The sequence below is a fragment of the Aethalodelphis obliquidens genome, unplaced genomic scaffold (assembly GCF_003676395.1).
Source record: "Aethalodelphis obliquidens isolate GAN/ISIS:26980383/991018 unplaced genomic scaffold, ASM367639v1 scaffold18, whole genome shotgun sequence".
Classification (NCBI taxonomy): Eukaryota; Metazoa; Chordata; class Mammalia; order Artiodactyla; family Delphinidae; genus Aethalodelphis; species Aethalodelphis obliquidens.
This window is the reverse complement of record NW_020837962.1, coordinates 12,290,767-12,308,460: the sequence shown is the minus strand read 5'-3', so window position 1 is coordinate 12,308,460 and position 17,694 is coordinate 12,290,767. Positions and strand designations below refer to the sequence as shown.

Sequence of the window (17,694 nt, the reverse complement as noted above, 5' to 3'; positions counted from 1 at the left end):
ATCTGGGCCTTGAAACCCTGGTAGGATTTATCAGACCCAGGTGTGGACGGGGAGACCCTCCAGGCACAGAGCAGAGCATAAGCAGAGGCCAAGAGCAGCCCTGGTCAGGGTTTGTGGCCGAGTGGTGGGGTCACATCCGGCGGGAAGCTGAGTCCTCAAGTTTGGGCTGATTTTGCACTGAGTGGGAAACCTTCAGAAAACGTGGACACAAAAACCATGGGGGGTGGTACTTGCTGTCTGCTGTGGTGTCACAAATCACGAGACAGCAGCCTGACCTCCGTCAGCCTTGCTGTGGGTCTGATGCCCCGTCCTCATTAGAGCCCTGCTCCCCGCGAGCACATGCAGGAATTCTCACAGAAACAAGTGCACCCACGGTCACAGCTCACGGTGCCCCCTGCCTGCATTCACCTTGGGTTCTGCTCTCGAGGGGATGAGCCGCCTGCCCTGAACACATGTGGGAGCTGGGGGCCCAGGGCTGTTCGACTGACACCACACCCTTGAGTGTGCGGACAGGAACCTCGGGACGCCAGGCGCTTCAGGGAAATAGGCTGCGTAGGCCCCTCCTCTCCCGCACTGAGAGATCAAATGAATAAGACTTCCTGTGTTGCAAACACAGGTAAGTGAAATACTTCCTCACCGCAAGCATTAGGAGACAAGACTGTTCGTGCTGCCCCAACGAGGAGCTGATGCCCTGCCAGGCCCCTGACAAAGCTGGAGCATGTGAGGTGGGAGGTGTCAGGACACAGACAGCTGTCGCTTAAAACAAAGAAAACCACATCTTGGGGCAACTGCAAAGCTCAGGTAACAGGGAGGAGCATCACGCAGGCCTCTGCTGGGCCAACAGCTCCAAGTGGATGCTCGGGGGGGAAGAGAGCTGAGGGGCTGGCGGAGGGGAGGATGGTGCTCAGACTGAGGGAAACAAGCCCAGGCGTGAAGACGAGGGAGACGCCCAAGAGAAGGAGCTCAAAGGCTGTCTCTACGTTTTGAGTCTCAAATCAAAGAGAAATGAAAACGTATAAAAGCACTAAATAAGAATGAAATTCAGAAAAATGCTGGTCTGGAGGCACTGGTCTATTCAAAAGAGGAAACTCAGAAAACCTGCATGGACAGAGCGCAGGGGGTCCTGGAATCGAAACCACACAGCCTCACAAAGTTCACTGCAACGGATCACAAGTCGAAGTGCAGAAAAGACTATTCGCTGCTGACCTCGATGGCTGGGGATACTGTTCCCAGGGGCAACCCTGGCCTGTGGTCTCAGGGGGGCACGTTGCACGAGGGCTTCAGCACAGCCTGAGACCCACAGACCCACACGGCTCGCCCATGACAGTCACAGAACAAAGAGCAGAGAGCCCACCCTGGGCCTTCCTGCCAAACCTCTTCAGGTCAGTAATAACCCTGGGAGGGGCCCGGGGAGACCTGCGTCCTGGCTTCTGAGCAGACAGCCGTTCACACAGGCAAGGGGCCTCAGCTCTGGAGCTGGCAGAGATAGCCAAGCTCAGATGGCATGTCCACCATCTCTGGGGGTCCTCTGGGGTCTGCCCTTACCCCTGGCTAAAAAAAGAACACTTGCTAACGGCAAAAAATACAGAGTTCATGTTTAGGGTTGATTTTAAATCACCCTATGCTAAGAGCCAAAAAATATCCAAGTAAAAGTCTACATACTTCAGTCCTTCTTCTGACACAACAGTAAAGAAAGACGCGGCAGGGGAGCCCAAAGAGCTGACGACGGGGAGGAGTCTGCAGATTTTACGAGAATAGGAGCAGCAGCGGCCAGCACATTCACAGTCCTGCAGAACGGAAGGCACGAACGACAGGCTGCAGCCTTCAGGTCCCAGCGCAGCCGCGCCTCCTCTGTGCAGGCGGTGTTGGCGCCCGGCTGAGAACAGGTGGCTCAGCCAGTGTTTCAACTCGTCTGGACATTCCGCCACCCCTACCCCGCAGATGCACCCACCCCCGTGATCAGCACGGCATCTCAGGGCAGAGGATGGCTGATTTCAGGTCTAGGAGGGACCGTGGGGACGTGGAGACCAGGTTCCAGGGAAGGCAAATAACTCATCCAAAATACCCTTGTTGGCGGTGGGGGAGGGGGTGGGTGGTGTGTGCTGAAAACAACCCTGTTTGATCAAAAATTTAAAAACACACCCGTGGGACTTCCCTGGTGGTCCAGTGTTTGGGACTTCGCCTTCCAATGCGGGGGCGCGGGTTCGATCCCTGGTGGGAGAGCTAAGATCCCACATGCCTCAGGGCCAAAACACCAAAACATAAAACAGAAGCAACAGTGTAACAAATTCAGTGAAGACTTTAAAAACGGTCCACATCAAAAAAATAAATAAAAATAAAAAAAATAAAAACAACCAGTGTATGTAACACACACACACGTGGGCAAAGGACAAGACCTCTCCTGAAAGGCTGCCCGCCAGCCTTTCCTAGCAACCATCTCTGGGGGCTGCGACCACGGAGATTTGCAGCATCCTCGGTCTTTATTTCTTTATTTGAAGCTTCTGAATTTCCTACAGTGAATGTAGGAATACGTACTTTTAAAAAAACAGCTAGAATTTTTAAAAAGAAGACAGGAAAGTGGAAGGGTACGGTGCCTTTGGGGGACGCCGGAAGGGACAACCCTCAGCAGCACTGCTGCCTGCCTGCCTTTCCCCACACATAAACCTCGGATCTGCGGGAATCTCAGGCGACAAATCAGGGCACACGGTTTGCTTGTTTAACGGAAGAGCCCCGGTGGGGAGGAGGGCCTGAGACACGGCCGCACACATAGAGGCTCCCACCTTTCTCATGAAGTAATAATGGGGCACTTGGATTCCCAGGAGTGCCTGGAAGACGGGAGGCCGGAGGAAGCTGTCCTGCAACAGGAAGCCGTGCTCTTCAGAGACGAAGAAAGACAGGACCAGCACGTCTGCCTGCAGAGGGAGACGTTCTGTCTTAGTTTGGCAATAACTTTCCTGAATCTCGTCCAATCCCATTTTCACTGCTGGGATATTTACATAAAACACAAAGAAAGTAGAGGGGCCAACACATAGGCACACAGATAACCCCCTTCCTCCTCGGGGCACACAGCAACGACACCAGGCTCCACTATTCTCTGACGCCCCTCCTGGAGGACACACCTCGTCCGGCCTGGGAGCCACTAGACCCATCTCGCTGACCTTGTGGTGAAAACTAACCCTTCCACCCGCGCTGGTGAGTGAAGCTCAGGAGCTTCAAGAGTAGCCCCTTCAGTTTCTTGACTTTGACATGGAGACTCTGCTCTGCTCTCAGGCAGGGACAGTGGAGAGGCCGATGCTCGGCGGGACCCTGTCCTGCAGGACTCGGCCGCAGACCCTTCTGCCCAGGAGACGCGGAGGCCGAGGGGCTGGTGGCTGCCCTGCTCTGTGAGTGCCTGCGTCTCCTCACCAACTTCACCCAAGACCAGGAGCCCTTCGCCGGCCATGCCCCCACCCTCCAAGTGGGAGCAAGTGCCCCCAACTTGCTCGTCACTAGATCCTCTCTCTCATCTTCGAGTCTCCACTCCAGTGACACAGATGCCAACAGGGCCCCTCTCGCCACTCATGTTTCAGACCCAGAGACCGATTTGCTTCTGAAAACATCAGGGTGTGGAAACCCGCTGCTGGTAGCCTCAGGGGATCCAGCCTCTCACATCCTGGAAGGAAGTCCCTTTGGCAGGGACACAAGTCACCTGAAGCTCTAGGGCCGGCGGGCCTTTGCTGACCTACTGAGGACCCTACGAAAGATCCCTCTGGGTCACAGAGAGGCGCATGCAGCCCCCGGGCTTTCTCAGGGATCACTGGGTGTCCTGCAGGACCCAAGACTTGGAAAGTGTTGGAGTCCTGGGCCCGAGAGTCACCAGTTTTGGGGAGGGACGCCCTGCAAAGCCGGGGGTTGGGATGGAGACAGGGGCGAGGGGGCCAATTGTTCGGGGGATGACTGAGGAGTCGGCCTCAGTAACTGGACCCCACAGGATGAGCTGACATCAAGGGGTAAGTTCACGTTAACTGTTTTGATAAAGAGCTCTGAGCTGCCGAGAGAAAATGGCACGTGACAGAGGGTGGGGCCAGCCCTCAGTGTCAACCCAGAGGGGATAGGTGTCCCCCGGCATCCTGGGGGTGAGCGCTTGCTCTCCTGAATCCATTCCCCAGAACTTCCCTGTGGACCATGTTGGGAAGACAGAGCCTGCCACGTCCCCACCAATCTAAACACAAAGGCGACAGCATGTGGTACCGTGGGGCCTGTGCTGGCCTCGCCCAGGGCCTTCCTGTCCGTTGGCTGCAGCGGGGCGCCCGGCACTTCCTGCAAGGCTTCACACACAAACAGCCTGGGCTCACTCTGATCCCAGAAGTGGCTCACAGGCACGAGATTCGTCAGCCTCTCATCTGCAAGGGCCTGGCTTCTGAAAGAGAGAGACAGACCCTCACACACGTGGTACATCAATGCCCCACTGTGTTTTCAGAAACACTCTCCATGCCAACAGAGATGCTGATGGGCCCTCTGTGCCCCAAGACTCAGGCTGCCCTTGTGGACACTCGAGTTGCAGCCCTTTCAGAAGCTCGAGTTCCGACCCCATGACTCCAGAACCTTAGAACCTGGAAAACAGATTAGAGACTCAAGTCCACCCCGACTGACCAGGGGAGTTTGTTTCTATTTCACCTCTGGTTTCCACCACTCGTGATCTCTGAGCTCTTCCAAGGGTGAAGTAAACTTAGCGACAACCTGCCTCGAAGCCAACAAGTAACTGAACATCGTTTTCAACATTTTTTTCAACAAAATCCTCCCAAACCACAATCTTACTTCTTAGTCTCCTGTCCATTAAAGGACAACGTCTCTCTCTGATCTATCTGTCCCCTCTTGAAGTCGAGGATGGTCACTGTGTCCATTTCCACATCGTAGAAGCAGATTCTGGAATCGGGGCTGTTGTCAGCCTGGGGAAGAGAGAGCTGGAGCTCAGGGTACCCGCCCACTGAGAGCCACACGCCTGGAAGAGATGCCCGGGTCATCCACCCAGCCGCTCCCATGAGCGGGCCTCCAGCATTCGTAATTCGAACGTCAGCTTACGTTCATCCTGCTGAAATGGCTATGGATTTACTACTTTCTAATTTCAGAAAACTGAAGACAAATTCTCAGACTGTGCAGGTCGACTATGGCTGTCTAGCTGTTCTTAATACAGACGTGAGTGTGATGTCATCTTACCTGAGGTGGATTAACCATGGGCACAAGGAGGGACCGAGATTCTGATAAACGAATTCTCACGCAAGTGAGTAAAAATGAAGTAAACACCATAGAGAAGCTTCAGAAAAGCTGAGAAAAGGGAACCAGCTTGGTTGTTGGGGCAAAATGCCAAGAACTCATGTAGACTGTTAAACCTTTATCCCCACAGATACCGGGACGGTAAAGGGACGTGCTTACTTAAGAAAAGAAAGGCAAGAAAATGAAAAATTACCGATATCTTAGACAAAAGAAAATACTGTAAGCTTAAAAGCAATGGAAGAAATCACAAATTAAAAATCATCGATAGGTTTGACTAAATAAAAACGCAAGCTTCTAGTCATCACAATTCCCTAAGCAAAATGACAAACAACGAAGTGTCTGGGACACGGTAAGATGGTCCAGGACTCAGTCTCCACCCCAGACACCACGCCCACCCTGCCCCTTCTGCAAGGAGAGGGGCTTCATCCCATCCTCCTCCTCCTGCTTCTCCCAGCCTCTCCTCCCCTGGGGAGTGCCAGTGGGGCAGGGGAGCTATCTTTCACTGCAAGCCCCCTCAACCTAGCTCAACTTTTCTTTCTTTGATTTTTTTCTTTCACCAGGGCGAGCATTCCTGACCCTGGTCTGAGCGTTGAGCTCCCTCAAGCTCGCTCTGCTCTTTAGAATCAGGCCTCCGGAGACAATGGTCACTCAGCAGTCCGCACTTCTCACCAGCGTCCACACCCAGCACCAAGGAAAATGCCCTTCCCGGGACTGCCCAGCACCACGTCCCAATACCCTGCCTACCTCCTGTGTGGGTGTCTCCTGCCTGTGTGTGGATACCCGGGCAGTGTCCTGGCCACTGAAGGAATGAGTGACCCAGGACTGCCTGGTGTGCGGTGCCTGCCTGTCTCTCCCCATCAGCTCAGCTGCTTCCCCTCCCTCAGCCTCCCCAGGTCCACCCTGGCCTCCGGCTGGTAGGACCCCCACCTCCAGCCAGACCTCCTGGCTGAGACTCAGGCTTGTGTCTAACTGCCCACAGGCCGCCCTTCAAATCCCTTAACTCAACAACCAGACAGGACCCCCCTCCGTCCCCCAAAGGCTCCTCACCCAGCTCCTCTCAGACCCTGTCCTTCCCTGCCCTACAGCCAAGTATGGCTGTGATGGGCCCCAAGGGATCTTCCACCTTGTGATAGCCCACTGACCACTCAGCCTGGGCCTCCCCCTCTGCCAGTGACCAGAGACCTTGGTGAAGCCATGCTTCTGCCACGGGGTCGCACTCTGACGCCTTGGCGGGGCTGTGCCCCCATCACTTGCCCACCTGGCGAGCCCACACCTGGGCTCAACCTCCACCTTCCCTGGAAGCCTCCGGAACTCTTGAGAGCTGTTCCACCTACCACTGACCTCCAGCCCTTCACCTCTCCTCTCAGCTCTCACCATGTAAAAATTTACTCGAGTCTGCTTCTCCGAGGGGAGGGGCCGATTCCCCGATTTAACCGATCAGTTTGTGTTTACAGTGGCCAGCAAAGTGTGTGGTACATGGAGGGCAACCAGCAATCCACTCTTAAATGAACGAGTGAGAGAATGAGTGAATAAATAAGTGAGCGAATGTGTGAGTGAATGAGTGAGCAAATGAACGTGTGAGTGAATGCATGAGGAGAGCATGAACAGACACTGCCAGGTGGGAAGGCAGTAGCTCCTCCAGAACAGGCAACCCAGCCACCTGCCTCCTCCACACCCACGTCGTGTGTTTCTCTAAGCAAGAGGCTCCAAGGTCCTTCCACAGTCATCACCCCTGGTGCCCAGAGAATTTAGTCGGGTGATGGAAAGAGGCAGAAAAGGGAAGAGGTGAGGGTCTCTGCAAAGCAGAAACCACTGCTCCTGATGAAACATGGAGTGAAGGAAGGTGGGGAGGCGAAGGGTGGCCCCAGGCAAGAGGAGAGGCCAGACAGAAAGCTCCCCCACCACTCCGCCCGGCCAGGGAGGAGGGGACGTCAAGAGCGCGGGGTGTGGGGCACAGAAGGGCCAGCTGGAGGGGTGGGAGGAGCTGTGCGCACGAGCGGACTCACCTTGCTGAGGAGGATGCTGATCTTGCTGCCGCTGGCATTGCACCTGAGGGAGGCCATGCCCCCAACGCCCGGGACCAGCCCTGCCAGGCTCTTGCAGCTGCAGTGCACCTTCGCCTCTCTGCGGGGAGGGACGCGGTCTCAGTGGCACCGCCGTGGGATGGCAGGCGCCCCTTCTCCTTGCGGCCTGGAACCTGGGCCCAGAGAACTGAGCTCCGCTTGGGCCCAACTGCTCTCACTTCGGTAATGTGAGACTCAGGAAATGGGCTGAGCTCAGACATAGGGTGATTTTTTATTTTTACATTTTTTTTGTCAAGGTATAATTGACACACACGTTATCTTAGTTTCAGCTGTACAACATAACAATCTGCTACTTGGTGGGTGAGGTTTTAAAATTCTGTTTCTGTGAACAAACACGAACACGTATTTTGTCCCTGTCTCACACAGGAGCAGCTTATTAAGGCTGCTTCATCGTCCCCACAGCACAGCTGGCCGGGGTCTCTGCTGCCCATACTTCATTACAGCTGTGTGCTTTTCCGCTGTGTGGACAAACTAAAATTTATTTAATTAATTCCCTGTTTAGTTGTTTCAGTTTGTTGCCATTAGAAACAACGCTGGCTTGTAGAGGTATCTCATTATGATTTTTTTTGCTTTATTCACATTTCCTTACTTTTCCCCTAGTGTCCTCTGTCTGTCCTAGGCCCCCTGTCCAGGCCCCACTTGACATTTAATTGTCTCGTCTCCCTGGGCCCCTCTGGGCTGGGACAGAGTCTCCAGGCTCATTTGGTGTATTTCCTGCTTCAGTCCCAGTATCAGTCCCAGCATCATTTCTCCGAGGAGATCAGTTCCCTTTACTGCAGGACTTAGAGACCCAGATCCGGGCACGGGATGTGCTCGTTGCTCTTGGGGTGTCATTGCCCTCAGGCCCCCACGGCTGACAGAGCAAGGCTGTGTGTATACTGACTGGTGTGTATCCTCGTAGCCATGGTAACTTTATACGCATCCACCTGCGTCTACGTGAAGCTGCACTCTACTTCAGACTCACATCTCCACCTTGGATGCACCAGCACAGGGGTCACTCCAGCCTCCACCCCTGCTGATCTGGAACCTCCCACCCAGGCGAGAAGCTGGCTCCCTCGGGCTCCCATCCCATCCCTCGGCTGCTCATGTCCAGCCTGGATGGCAGTGTGGGTACTGCTCCCCGAGCCCCGTGGGAACTGACTTCGTCTGCAGAGCACATGCCGCGTGCGGCCCCTTAGCCCTTAGTCTCACGGTCCCACTCGGTGCCAGGGTGACCCAGGCGGCACCTGGTTCCCAGGGAGGCAGTTCCACACACTCACGAATGGTGGGTAGTCCTGCCTCGTCTGCATTCCATCCTGGGATCCCCTGAACTGATTTTTTAAATTTGCAGACATTAAGGCTCACTTTGAGCTGTAAAGTTCTATGGATTTTGACAAATGCACTGTCATGTGTCCATCACATAGTGATGCTGGTCCCTTACCCTTCATGCAAAGATGAAGAATTTAAATCAAGACATAAGACATTTCAAAAAAGTAAGTTGCACATTAATGTTGAAATGAGAACATAAGTAGTTTGCTTCCTCCTCTCCATTTTCTACCCACCACACTACCTCCTGACTAATTTTAAAAATATAATACTTTTATTTGGACAAACACTGTACCTTCGGGATAGATCAAAGCTTTTAAAGTGAGCCAAGTCTGTCCCTACAACCAGGAAATTTCCACAGATGTCAAAGAAGCATGGGTTCCCCTCTGTTTCGGAAAATGGCAGGAGTTGTTTCACAGTCCCCTGAAGAAAAAAGGAGGGAACAGGGAATTCAGGGAGGCTTTATTCACAGGGCCCTGCCCTCTGCTGGAGTCTCACCCCACACGGGGAGGGGAGGACGGGGCCCTGCCCCGGGGGGATCCCTGATGCTTACGTTCAGAGGGGGAGACAGGTAGCAGCCAGGTCAACAAGCAAGTACGCACATAACTCAACCTGAGCAAGTGTAGACAGGTGACGGACAGAATGCTAAAACAAAACTATCAAGGTGGCGAGACATTGAATTCCACCTGCTTGGGTTGGTCCAGGAGGTACTGCCTGCAAGGTCTTATGTTAAAGCCCCAATGAAACTGACTGTGTGGCTAGTGTCCTCTAAGTGGTCACATCCAGGGGAGGCCGTGAGTGGAAGGGATGGTGGTCGCGTCACGGATACGTCCATCTGTGAAAACTCACTGAGCTGCACACACAACATGCTTGCTTTCCTGTGTGTACATCATACGTCAGTAAATGCCTGAGAAACAGGTCTTGTCTGTGGGGCAAACCTGAACTGAGACTGGGGAGAAGGAGCCACCTATTGGAGAGCTGAGCCTGGCTTTCCAGGACAAGGAGGAGCCAGCACAGCAGGAAGGAATGTGGTGGCCAAGGGGTGGCCCCCGAGGTGGGCAGTGAGCAGAGGCCAAGTGGGTAATCAGTGCAGGCCAAGGTGGAGAGCCAGATTTTGTTCTACGTGAAGTTGGAAGACTCTGGAGGGTTTTAAAGTGTCACTCTTACTTTAAGAGCATTTTGGAAAGAGTGACTACAGTCAGGCCTGCACAGAGCTTAGGCTTTCGTGTGTCTTGTGCATGGACCGACCCTTGTCCTTGGAGCTGAGAGAGGCTCCTGGCTCAATTCAAGCAGTGCCCAGTAAGTGTCTGCGTGGCATGGTGCTGGGCTGGGAGCAGGGCACCCCAACAGTGAGTGGGCGGCAGGTGGAGGCCTGGTCCCAGTGCAGGGGTAGCGGGGAGCAGGCTGGACGACCGGGGATGGGGGGGCGTTCCAACAGAACTTAGTAGACTCCTAGTGCCAGGCACAGAGACTTGAGGAGCAGGCCAGGAAGCTGCATAACCCGTCCAGGAAACTCAGAGTGAGGGATAAACAGCATGGGGGTGAGTTCCAAGCTGAGGAATCTGATCTTCATGTTGATGCACCCAGTAGGGAGGTTAGTATACGTTTGTGGAACAAGCAAACAACAGTCACAGGCAATGGCTCACGGTGAGGACAGGCTCACTGGTGAGGACAGAGCGAGGCTCTCAGCCTCCTCTGCTCGACCTCTCCTCTGCCGCTCCTGACACGTTGTACGCAGTGCAAACCTGACCTCCTCTCCTTCCACACTGCCTCAATGATATGTCCCAATTCCCAACCCCAGCTTCAGAGCGTGGCCTGGGCTCCTGCCTCCAGAGCAGTGTTTCCAGCTGGCTCTGGTGTAAGGATATAGGCTGGGGCGGGGTGGTGGTGGGGGTTCCTGGAGAAAGAAAACCAGGACTGGTATTCTTGACATAAGAGGACCCATTTTAGCCTAAGCCATTTTGTGATCTAAGCCTGGCCACAGTGCTGGTCCTAGAACAGGCCTCAGCAATTAATGATCTTAGGGAGGGAATGCAGAAACAAGGGAGGAGCAGCCTTGGGGCAGGTCCTGGTTCCTCAAGGGATATACATAATAATACACCTTTGAGTTCTGCAGGAAGTAACGCTCCCACCGACTTCAATCCACAGCCTGGACTCTGTTGACCTTTGCCCCAATTCTACCCTGAATTCTCCTCTGCTCAAATGCTTTTGTGAATATGCTTGTGCCCTCAGCTTAAAACTTCCCCAATTTTGCTGTTCAGGAGACACTGTTTTGGGAAAGATCCCCCGTGTTCTCCTTCCTGGCTGCAAGTAATAAATCCTTCCTTCTCCCGATCTTAGCTTGGTTGTGTCTATTGGCTGACATCCACCGAGAGGCGAACCTCATTTTCAGGTAACACTGGGACATCTCTGAAGGGTGTCCGAGGCACCTCACACTTGCACCCTTCCCCCCCAGCCCTGCTCTGCTTCTGTACTTTCCACCTTAAGGCTCCACAATTAGCACAGACCCGCAAACTAGACAACTAGAATGTCCTCAGTTCCTCCCTCCTACACCAGTTGCTCACCACGCCCCTAACTGCTGACTCTGGCCTGGCTCCCTGCCCATTGTCGCGCTCCAAGCCCCCGGACCTCTCACCTGTGGCCTCTCCTATCTGCCTTCACTGCTCACCAGCTGCCCTAGTCCTTCCCACAGAAGGGAAGGAAGTGATCTTCTAGGAAGAAAACACAAAACCAAGAAAAAAACAAGCCAAAACGCACCGTGTTACTGGGGCTCCACACCTCCTGCCTTCCAACTTCCACATGGTCCCCCGAGGCTTTGCCTCCACGGGTGTCTGTCAGACACCAGCCCCCGCTCAGCTCCCGCCTCTCCTCGCAGTGCCTGGCAGGAAGCACGGGAACCAGCGGGGCTCTGCGCTCCCACCTGGAGGAAGCTTCTGCGAGAACCATGAGGTACATAATGGCTGTCCCATCACCACACAAACCAGCAACAACTGCAGTTTGTGTGTCATGGATGCACGGGCAGGGAGAAAGGTCTGGAGACACACTCCAGCTTTCCAACGAGAGGAGAGGTGCTAATGGATTCCTTACACAGGCTGGCATTACTTTACTAATCACCATGGTCACATATTCCTTAACCTAAAAATCAACTAAAAAGTCTAAACTCTAGACTGTCTGTGGTCAGACGCTCCTAAGTTCCCTCCAGCTGATTTTTCACCCCTTCCCCAGCAAACCTTTCACCCCTTTCCCAGTATGCCTTTCACCTCTTCCCAGCAGGCCTATCATTCTTTCCCGGTAAGCCTTTCACCCCTTTCCCAGCATGCCTTTCGCCCTTTCCCAGCAGGCCTATCATTCTTTCCCAGTATGCCTTTTGCCCCTTCCCAGCAGGCCTTTTCTTCTTTCCCAGTATGCATCTCACCCCTTCCTACAGGCCTATCATTCTTTCCCAGTATGCTTTTCACCCCTTTCCCATCATGCCTTTTGCTCCTTCCCATCAGGCCTATCATTCTTTCCCAGTATGCCTTTCCCCCTTCTCCAGCAGGCCTATCCTTCTTTCCCAGCATGCCTTTCACCCTTTCCCAGCACGTCTTTCATTCTCTCCCATTATGCCTTTTGCCCCTTTCCCAGTATGCCTCTTGCCCCTTCCCAGCATGCTCTTTGCACCTTCCCATCAGACCTATCATTCTTTCCCAGTATGCCATTCCCCCATTTTCCAGCAGGCCTATCCTTCTTTCCCAGTATGCCTTTCGCCCCTTCCCTGAAGATCTTTCCTTCTTTCCTTGGATGCCTCCACTCTCCAGCTCCTCAGGTCACTCCTCTGATAACCCAGCTGCTCCCTCATCTTTTGTTAGGAGGGCCCCTCCCTGCCTCGGCTTTATGTCCACAGCTGATGCCCCTACACAACTATCAGCAGTATGCAAGGCCCATCCCTCCTTCCCTCCAGCCTCTCTGCCTCCCTTTTGACCTGAAGCAGGGCAGGTATCTCAACAGGCCCCAGCTCCTTCCACCTGCACTTTGCCCCAGGAGGCGAGTGGGGCTGCGGGCGCTTCCCTGACTTGTCAGGTCTCTATTCCAATGCCACCCCCTGCAATACTTCCCACCTACCTCCACACTTCAGTGTGCACCTTTACTGTCTGACCCTCCTGCTAGAAAGTAGAACTGCATGGAAGCTCTTTCAGGAATTGCTGAATGCAAGAGTGGACGTGCAGGCTGTGAGGTACAAGGACACGGACATGGCAGCCCTGGGAAATCAAATGCTGGACCCCAGGAAAGAACTCAGAGCTGGACAAAGCAGTCATACTGAGAGCTAAAACCAGTGCCATAACAAATGTCCTCAACCATGATGCAGAACACTATTGCATGTACTGGGCTGAATGGTAGCCCCTGAAAGATACATCCATTTGGATGTATCTTGGAAAAAGGGTCTTTGCAGATATAATTAAGGATCTCAAAAGGAGACAACTCTGGATTAGGGTGGACCCTAAATCCAAGGACAAGTGTCCTTCTAAGACACAGGGAGAAGGCCATGTAAAGATGGAGGCAAAGACTGGAGTGATCTGTCTACAGGCTGAGGAACGCAAGGAATGCCGGCAACACCAAAAGCTGGAAGGGGCATGGGACAAATTCACCCTCAGAGCCTCAGAAGGAGCCAATCTTGCCCACACCTAGATTTAGGATTTCTGGCCTCCTGAACTGCAAAGAAAATAAATTTCTATTGTTTTAAGCCATAAGTTTGTGGTCATTGGTTATGGCAGGCTCAGGAAACTAATACACCATGTCAGCCCTGGGGGTCCAGCAAGTGTGCACGGGATGTGGGCAGGGTTTCCTTACTGCACACCACCCGGAGGGAACAGAATGGTGTGTTAAAGGCCTGTAATCCTGGAGGCACACATTGCTCCCATCCTGGCCTCACCCTCAGACACATGCAGGGAAAAAGGTCTGCCTAAAGATATGTCCTGAACTGATGACCCCTCAGTCCTCAAGATGCGCATTAAACACAGCAAAATTTCCTCCCATTTCACACCCCCATGCACTCAAGGTCCAGCCATGTAGTCCTTTTCACTGCAAAAGGCCACTGCCTCACCTCCTGACTTCTGAAGTCACAAGAGCTGTCGATGGAGGGGCTATCCAACAATCCATTTTTACAACCAAGCACCCAGTGGGGGCAATCTGATGTGGTTGAGTGAAGTCATTAAGCAGGCTCTGGCTTGATTTAGAGATGGCATTTTAAACTCTGCTCTAATTGTCTTTAACGTCACAGGCCACTCACTCTAGAGCAGCAATTTACCTGCCAGGTTCGAACTTGGACTCGGTTTGGCTCCACCGTATAAACGTTTTCTTCGTGCATGGCTAACACTGGAGACTCACACAGGAAGGTACCTAAAATTAAAGATAAAGGTCAGGACAGCAGCAGCTAGTCTTGTCATAGCTCCTTAGAGTTTAAGAAGCATTCTCACACTAAAACTAGGACTTTTTGTAGGGCAACTATTGATGAGAAAGACTGAAACCTAGCAGAAAAGATCTTCTACAACTAAGGATATAAAGAAGGAACCACGGTGAGACGGGTAGAAGGGGTGGAGCTGCGGTATAGTCAAGAAGTGTTCTCATGTGTGTTCCCTAATTTTCCTTGGCACCCACAATAGCCTTGTGAAAGGTGCGTTTTCTTTATCTTGCAGATGAGGAAAGTGAGGCTCTGAGACACAGGGACCTGCCAGGGCCACAGCTGCCGGTGATGGCCAGGTGTGGGGACTCAGTGCTGGGCACCCTGCCCTCACCAGTCACTGATGGTCTCTCCTCTTTTATCCCATCTAGCAGTGGTGCTTCCAGTAGCATAGCATCTATGACAGCATGATTGTTCAAGCATCTGCTTATCTTATGTGGAACTTTGGAGACCACAAGCTCTAGTCTCTGGCTCTAGACAGGTTCTTATCTAGTTAGGAAGATGATGACACACACAAAACAGAAAATAGCTCAGCACCTGTTGTGCTATCCCCTTGGGAGGATAAGTTCACCCTTGCCCCTCAAGGGGTCTATGGTAGAAGAGAGGCGAAGACGTGAATTATCAGCACGATACAGGGCAGGGTGGGAAAAGTGTTCCAAGAGAACTTTAGGCAACAAAGTGTTAGAGGAGGAAAAAAAAGTGAGGGAATAATATGAGGGAGAGAGTTGATAACCTGTGGAAAAACATCCCCAGGGAGGTGTGAGGTATTCAAACAAGCACGTGGGGGCATCACCCTGGGAACAGTGCAATGACGAATCCCCCTGTGAGGCAGGAGGGCCTAGGTCAGGATGGGTGAAGACAAGAACTGTGCAGAAGGAGATCTTGCCGAGGAGCACGTCCTGATGGTCACTGTGCTTGGTGGGAAGATGTCCCCAAAGAGATCAGGTCCTAATCCCTGAAACCCATGAATATTAGCTTATATGGCCAAAGATGTTAAGGTCTTGAGATGGGGAGATTATCTTGGATTATGCAAATGGGCCCCAAATGAAATCACAAGTGTCCCTGTAAGAGGGAGGGAGATTTTTAGACAGGAACAATGTGACAGTGGAGGCAGAGACTGGAATGATGTGACCCCAAGCCAAGGACTGCTGGCAGCCACCAAAAGCTGTAAGAAGCAAGGAGCAGAGTCTTCCCTAGAGCCTCTGGGGCTCTGCCAACACCTTGATTTTGGCCAGTGAAACTAATTTTGGACATCTGGCCTCAAGAACTGTGAGAGAATAACTCCTAAACAGCCACTCGTTTTGTGGTCCTTGTTACAGTAGCCCCGTAACTCATACAGACATGTGCTAAAGAGCAGAAGATAAAGTGAAACAGAGAGTCGGAGCGATGGATGGGACAGGTGGAACAGCTCTGAAGATCCACCCTGAAATTTTCAGACAGAGGTTGGCCTTGGTCGAGACCCCACGGGCTCACTGCTGTGCGTGCTCTGGGAAGTTCAGAAGTCAGGTGTGTAGCATCCCTTTCCCCGGAAAGCACTGTGGTTCTTCACACTCATGCCAACTTATTTCTGAGCTGTTTCATCGTCCTGGAGCCCAGGAGGGCTGCTGGCCCCAGATCTGGCTGCACTTAACTACCTCAACTAGCTTCTGTAGGGAGGCTGGGGAGGCCCTGGTTGCACAGGGCTAGAGTGGCAGCACCGGCTCTGGAAACGCAGGCCCAGGCACGAGAACTGACATAAGGGTCTCCCCATGGCCCTGGGCCTGCCCTTTGCCCACCTCACAGGCACCAGCACCCACCCCCATTAGATGTGAGTCCCCTTCGTGGGGCTGAAAAGACTCCTACCTGCACTTCGTAATGTGGCTCCAGAAGGCTCAAAGATCACCACCTGTTTTCCATTCCAGACGGCAACAGCATCCTACAAAGAACCACGGAAATTAAAAAGCAACCGGCCGTCTGGGCCTCGTTGTCCCGAATGACCCTAACAACCGACCAGGTCTTCCGTCTGTATCGATGATCCCGCCCAAGCCCATGGTCACCCTGGCAGTGACCTTGGTGGCGAACACTCCGCTGATGTACATGTCTGTGCGCAGGCTGTGCGTCACCCCCGTGGACAGGAAGGACACGCTGAGTAGGCTCGGGGAGACCTGCACCGCGGCCACCTGCTGGTGGAAGTGGGACGACATGGCCTGCTCGCGGAGGATGAGCACGGAGCTGATGCTGTTCACTGCCAGGAGGCTCTTCCTGGAGCCCCACTTCATTCCCACGTTGAGAGACAGAAAGGAGAGGTGCAGTCAGGGCAATGTTATAAGTACGAGGATTCATAAACAATTTCCAAGCACTATTTCTTCTTCTTGTTTAAAAACATGATTTTAAAAATTTATAAGTATAAAATGTATAATTTGTAGAAAAACTTTAAAATAACAACACTCAGAGTTTAGATCCAGCGGGTAAACTTGTGTGGTTGTTCTCGCTCATGTCTATCCTGACTGGTTGAGCATCTTCTAGAGTTTACTTTACTGACATGAACTTAGGGGCGTCTATGTTTTATAAATGGAAAGCAAATTTACACACTCTAGTGAACCATCCAGACTTCCTCTAGTGATGTCAAGTACCACTTTCATAATTTCATATTAAACTTCCAAATCCATACAAATCCATTTCTGGATTTCCAACTTTACTCCACTGATATATTTATCCATTCCTAGTAAGCATGCCATGTTAATTGCTATACTTTTCAGATATATTCTGGTATAGGATACAGAAATGGTCTGATTCTTTTTAAAATTTTTTCTCGGCCATTTGCTCTACCAAATGAGTTTAGAATTATTGTGTTGAATTCCCTCAGGAAAAAAAAAAACCTCCTTATTTTCACTGGATAAACATGTAATTTGTAGATTTATTTGGAAAGAGCGATGGATGGGACAGGTAATTACAAGATTGAGGCTTCTCTTTGAGGAACATGGTCTACTGAGTCAATTTTTCTTTTACGTCTTTCAAGAAAGTTAGTGTGGCTCTTACTATTATTTAAAATGGGCATTTCTTTCATTACCACTGAGGTTACACGTTTTCCATGGATTCTACTAACCACCCTTAGGTAAATTATCTGCACTCTCCTTCATCACTTATCCATTTACATTCTTTTCTTTTTGGCCGCACAGCGCAGCATGCAGGCTTAGTTCCCCAACCAGGGATCGAACCCGGGCTCCCACAGTGAAAGCACTGAGTCCTAACCACTGGACCGCCAGGGAATTCCCTCCATTGGCATTCTTAATATTTTTCTTATAAATGTGAGTATTTTTCACGTCCATTATTCTAAGATATCACTAAAGGTAAGATGAGCCATCAGTTTAAAACAGCACCTTTCTTCTCCCACAAAAAAACAAAAACACTTTCAACGTACACATCAACTGGGATTGGTATTCAAATGAAGAAAAAAATTATGCATTGAAAATTGGGAAAATTTGGTGTTTTAGAGATTAACCTTTTAAAGTGAATTTTTACCCAGCTCAGTTTTCCTTTCATCCCAGCCTTCCTGTTCACATTGCCCGGTGTGACATGTTCTTATGGACTCAACCTTGTCCCTCTGCTTTTGCAACTTCTTTTATTACTTAAAAT

The 17,694-nt window shown here is 51.9% G+C and overlaps 1 protein-coding gene across 12 annotated transcripts in view; it reads right to left on the bottom strand.

Annotated features, from left to right (window-relative positions):
* Positions 1-17,694, bottom strand: part of IFT140 (intraflagellar transport 140) — a 69,984-nt gene that overhangs the window by 33,313 nt on the left and 18,977 nt on the right. For 11 of the 12 annotated variants that reach the window (XM_027117877.1, XM_027117875.1, XM_027117885.1 and 8 more), the window contains 8 exons: positions 16,128-16,331; positions 15,922-15,994; positions 13,927-14,018; positions 8,938-9,065; positions 7,260-7,377; positions 4,798-4,928; positions 4,231-4,399; positions 2,781-2,912 (listed from right to left, as the gene is read on the bottom strand). In XM_027117877.1, coding sequence (XP_026973678.1) covers positions 2,781-2,912; positions 4,231-4,399; positions 4,798-4,928; positions 7,260-7,377; positions 8,938-9,065; positions 13,927-14,018; positions 15,922-15,994; positions 16,128-16,331 — 1,047 coding nt within the window. The remainder of the gene's footprint in view (positions 1-2,780; positions 2,913-4,230; positions 4,400-4,797; positions 4,929-7,259; positions 7,378-8,937; positions 9,066-13,926; positions 14,019-15,921; positions 15,995-16,127; positions 16,332-17,694) is intronic. The other variant, XM_027117884.1, reaches the window with a different exon arrangement.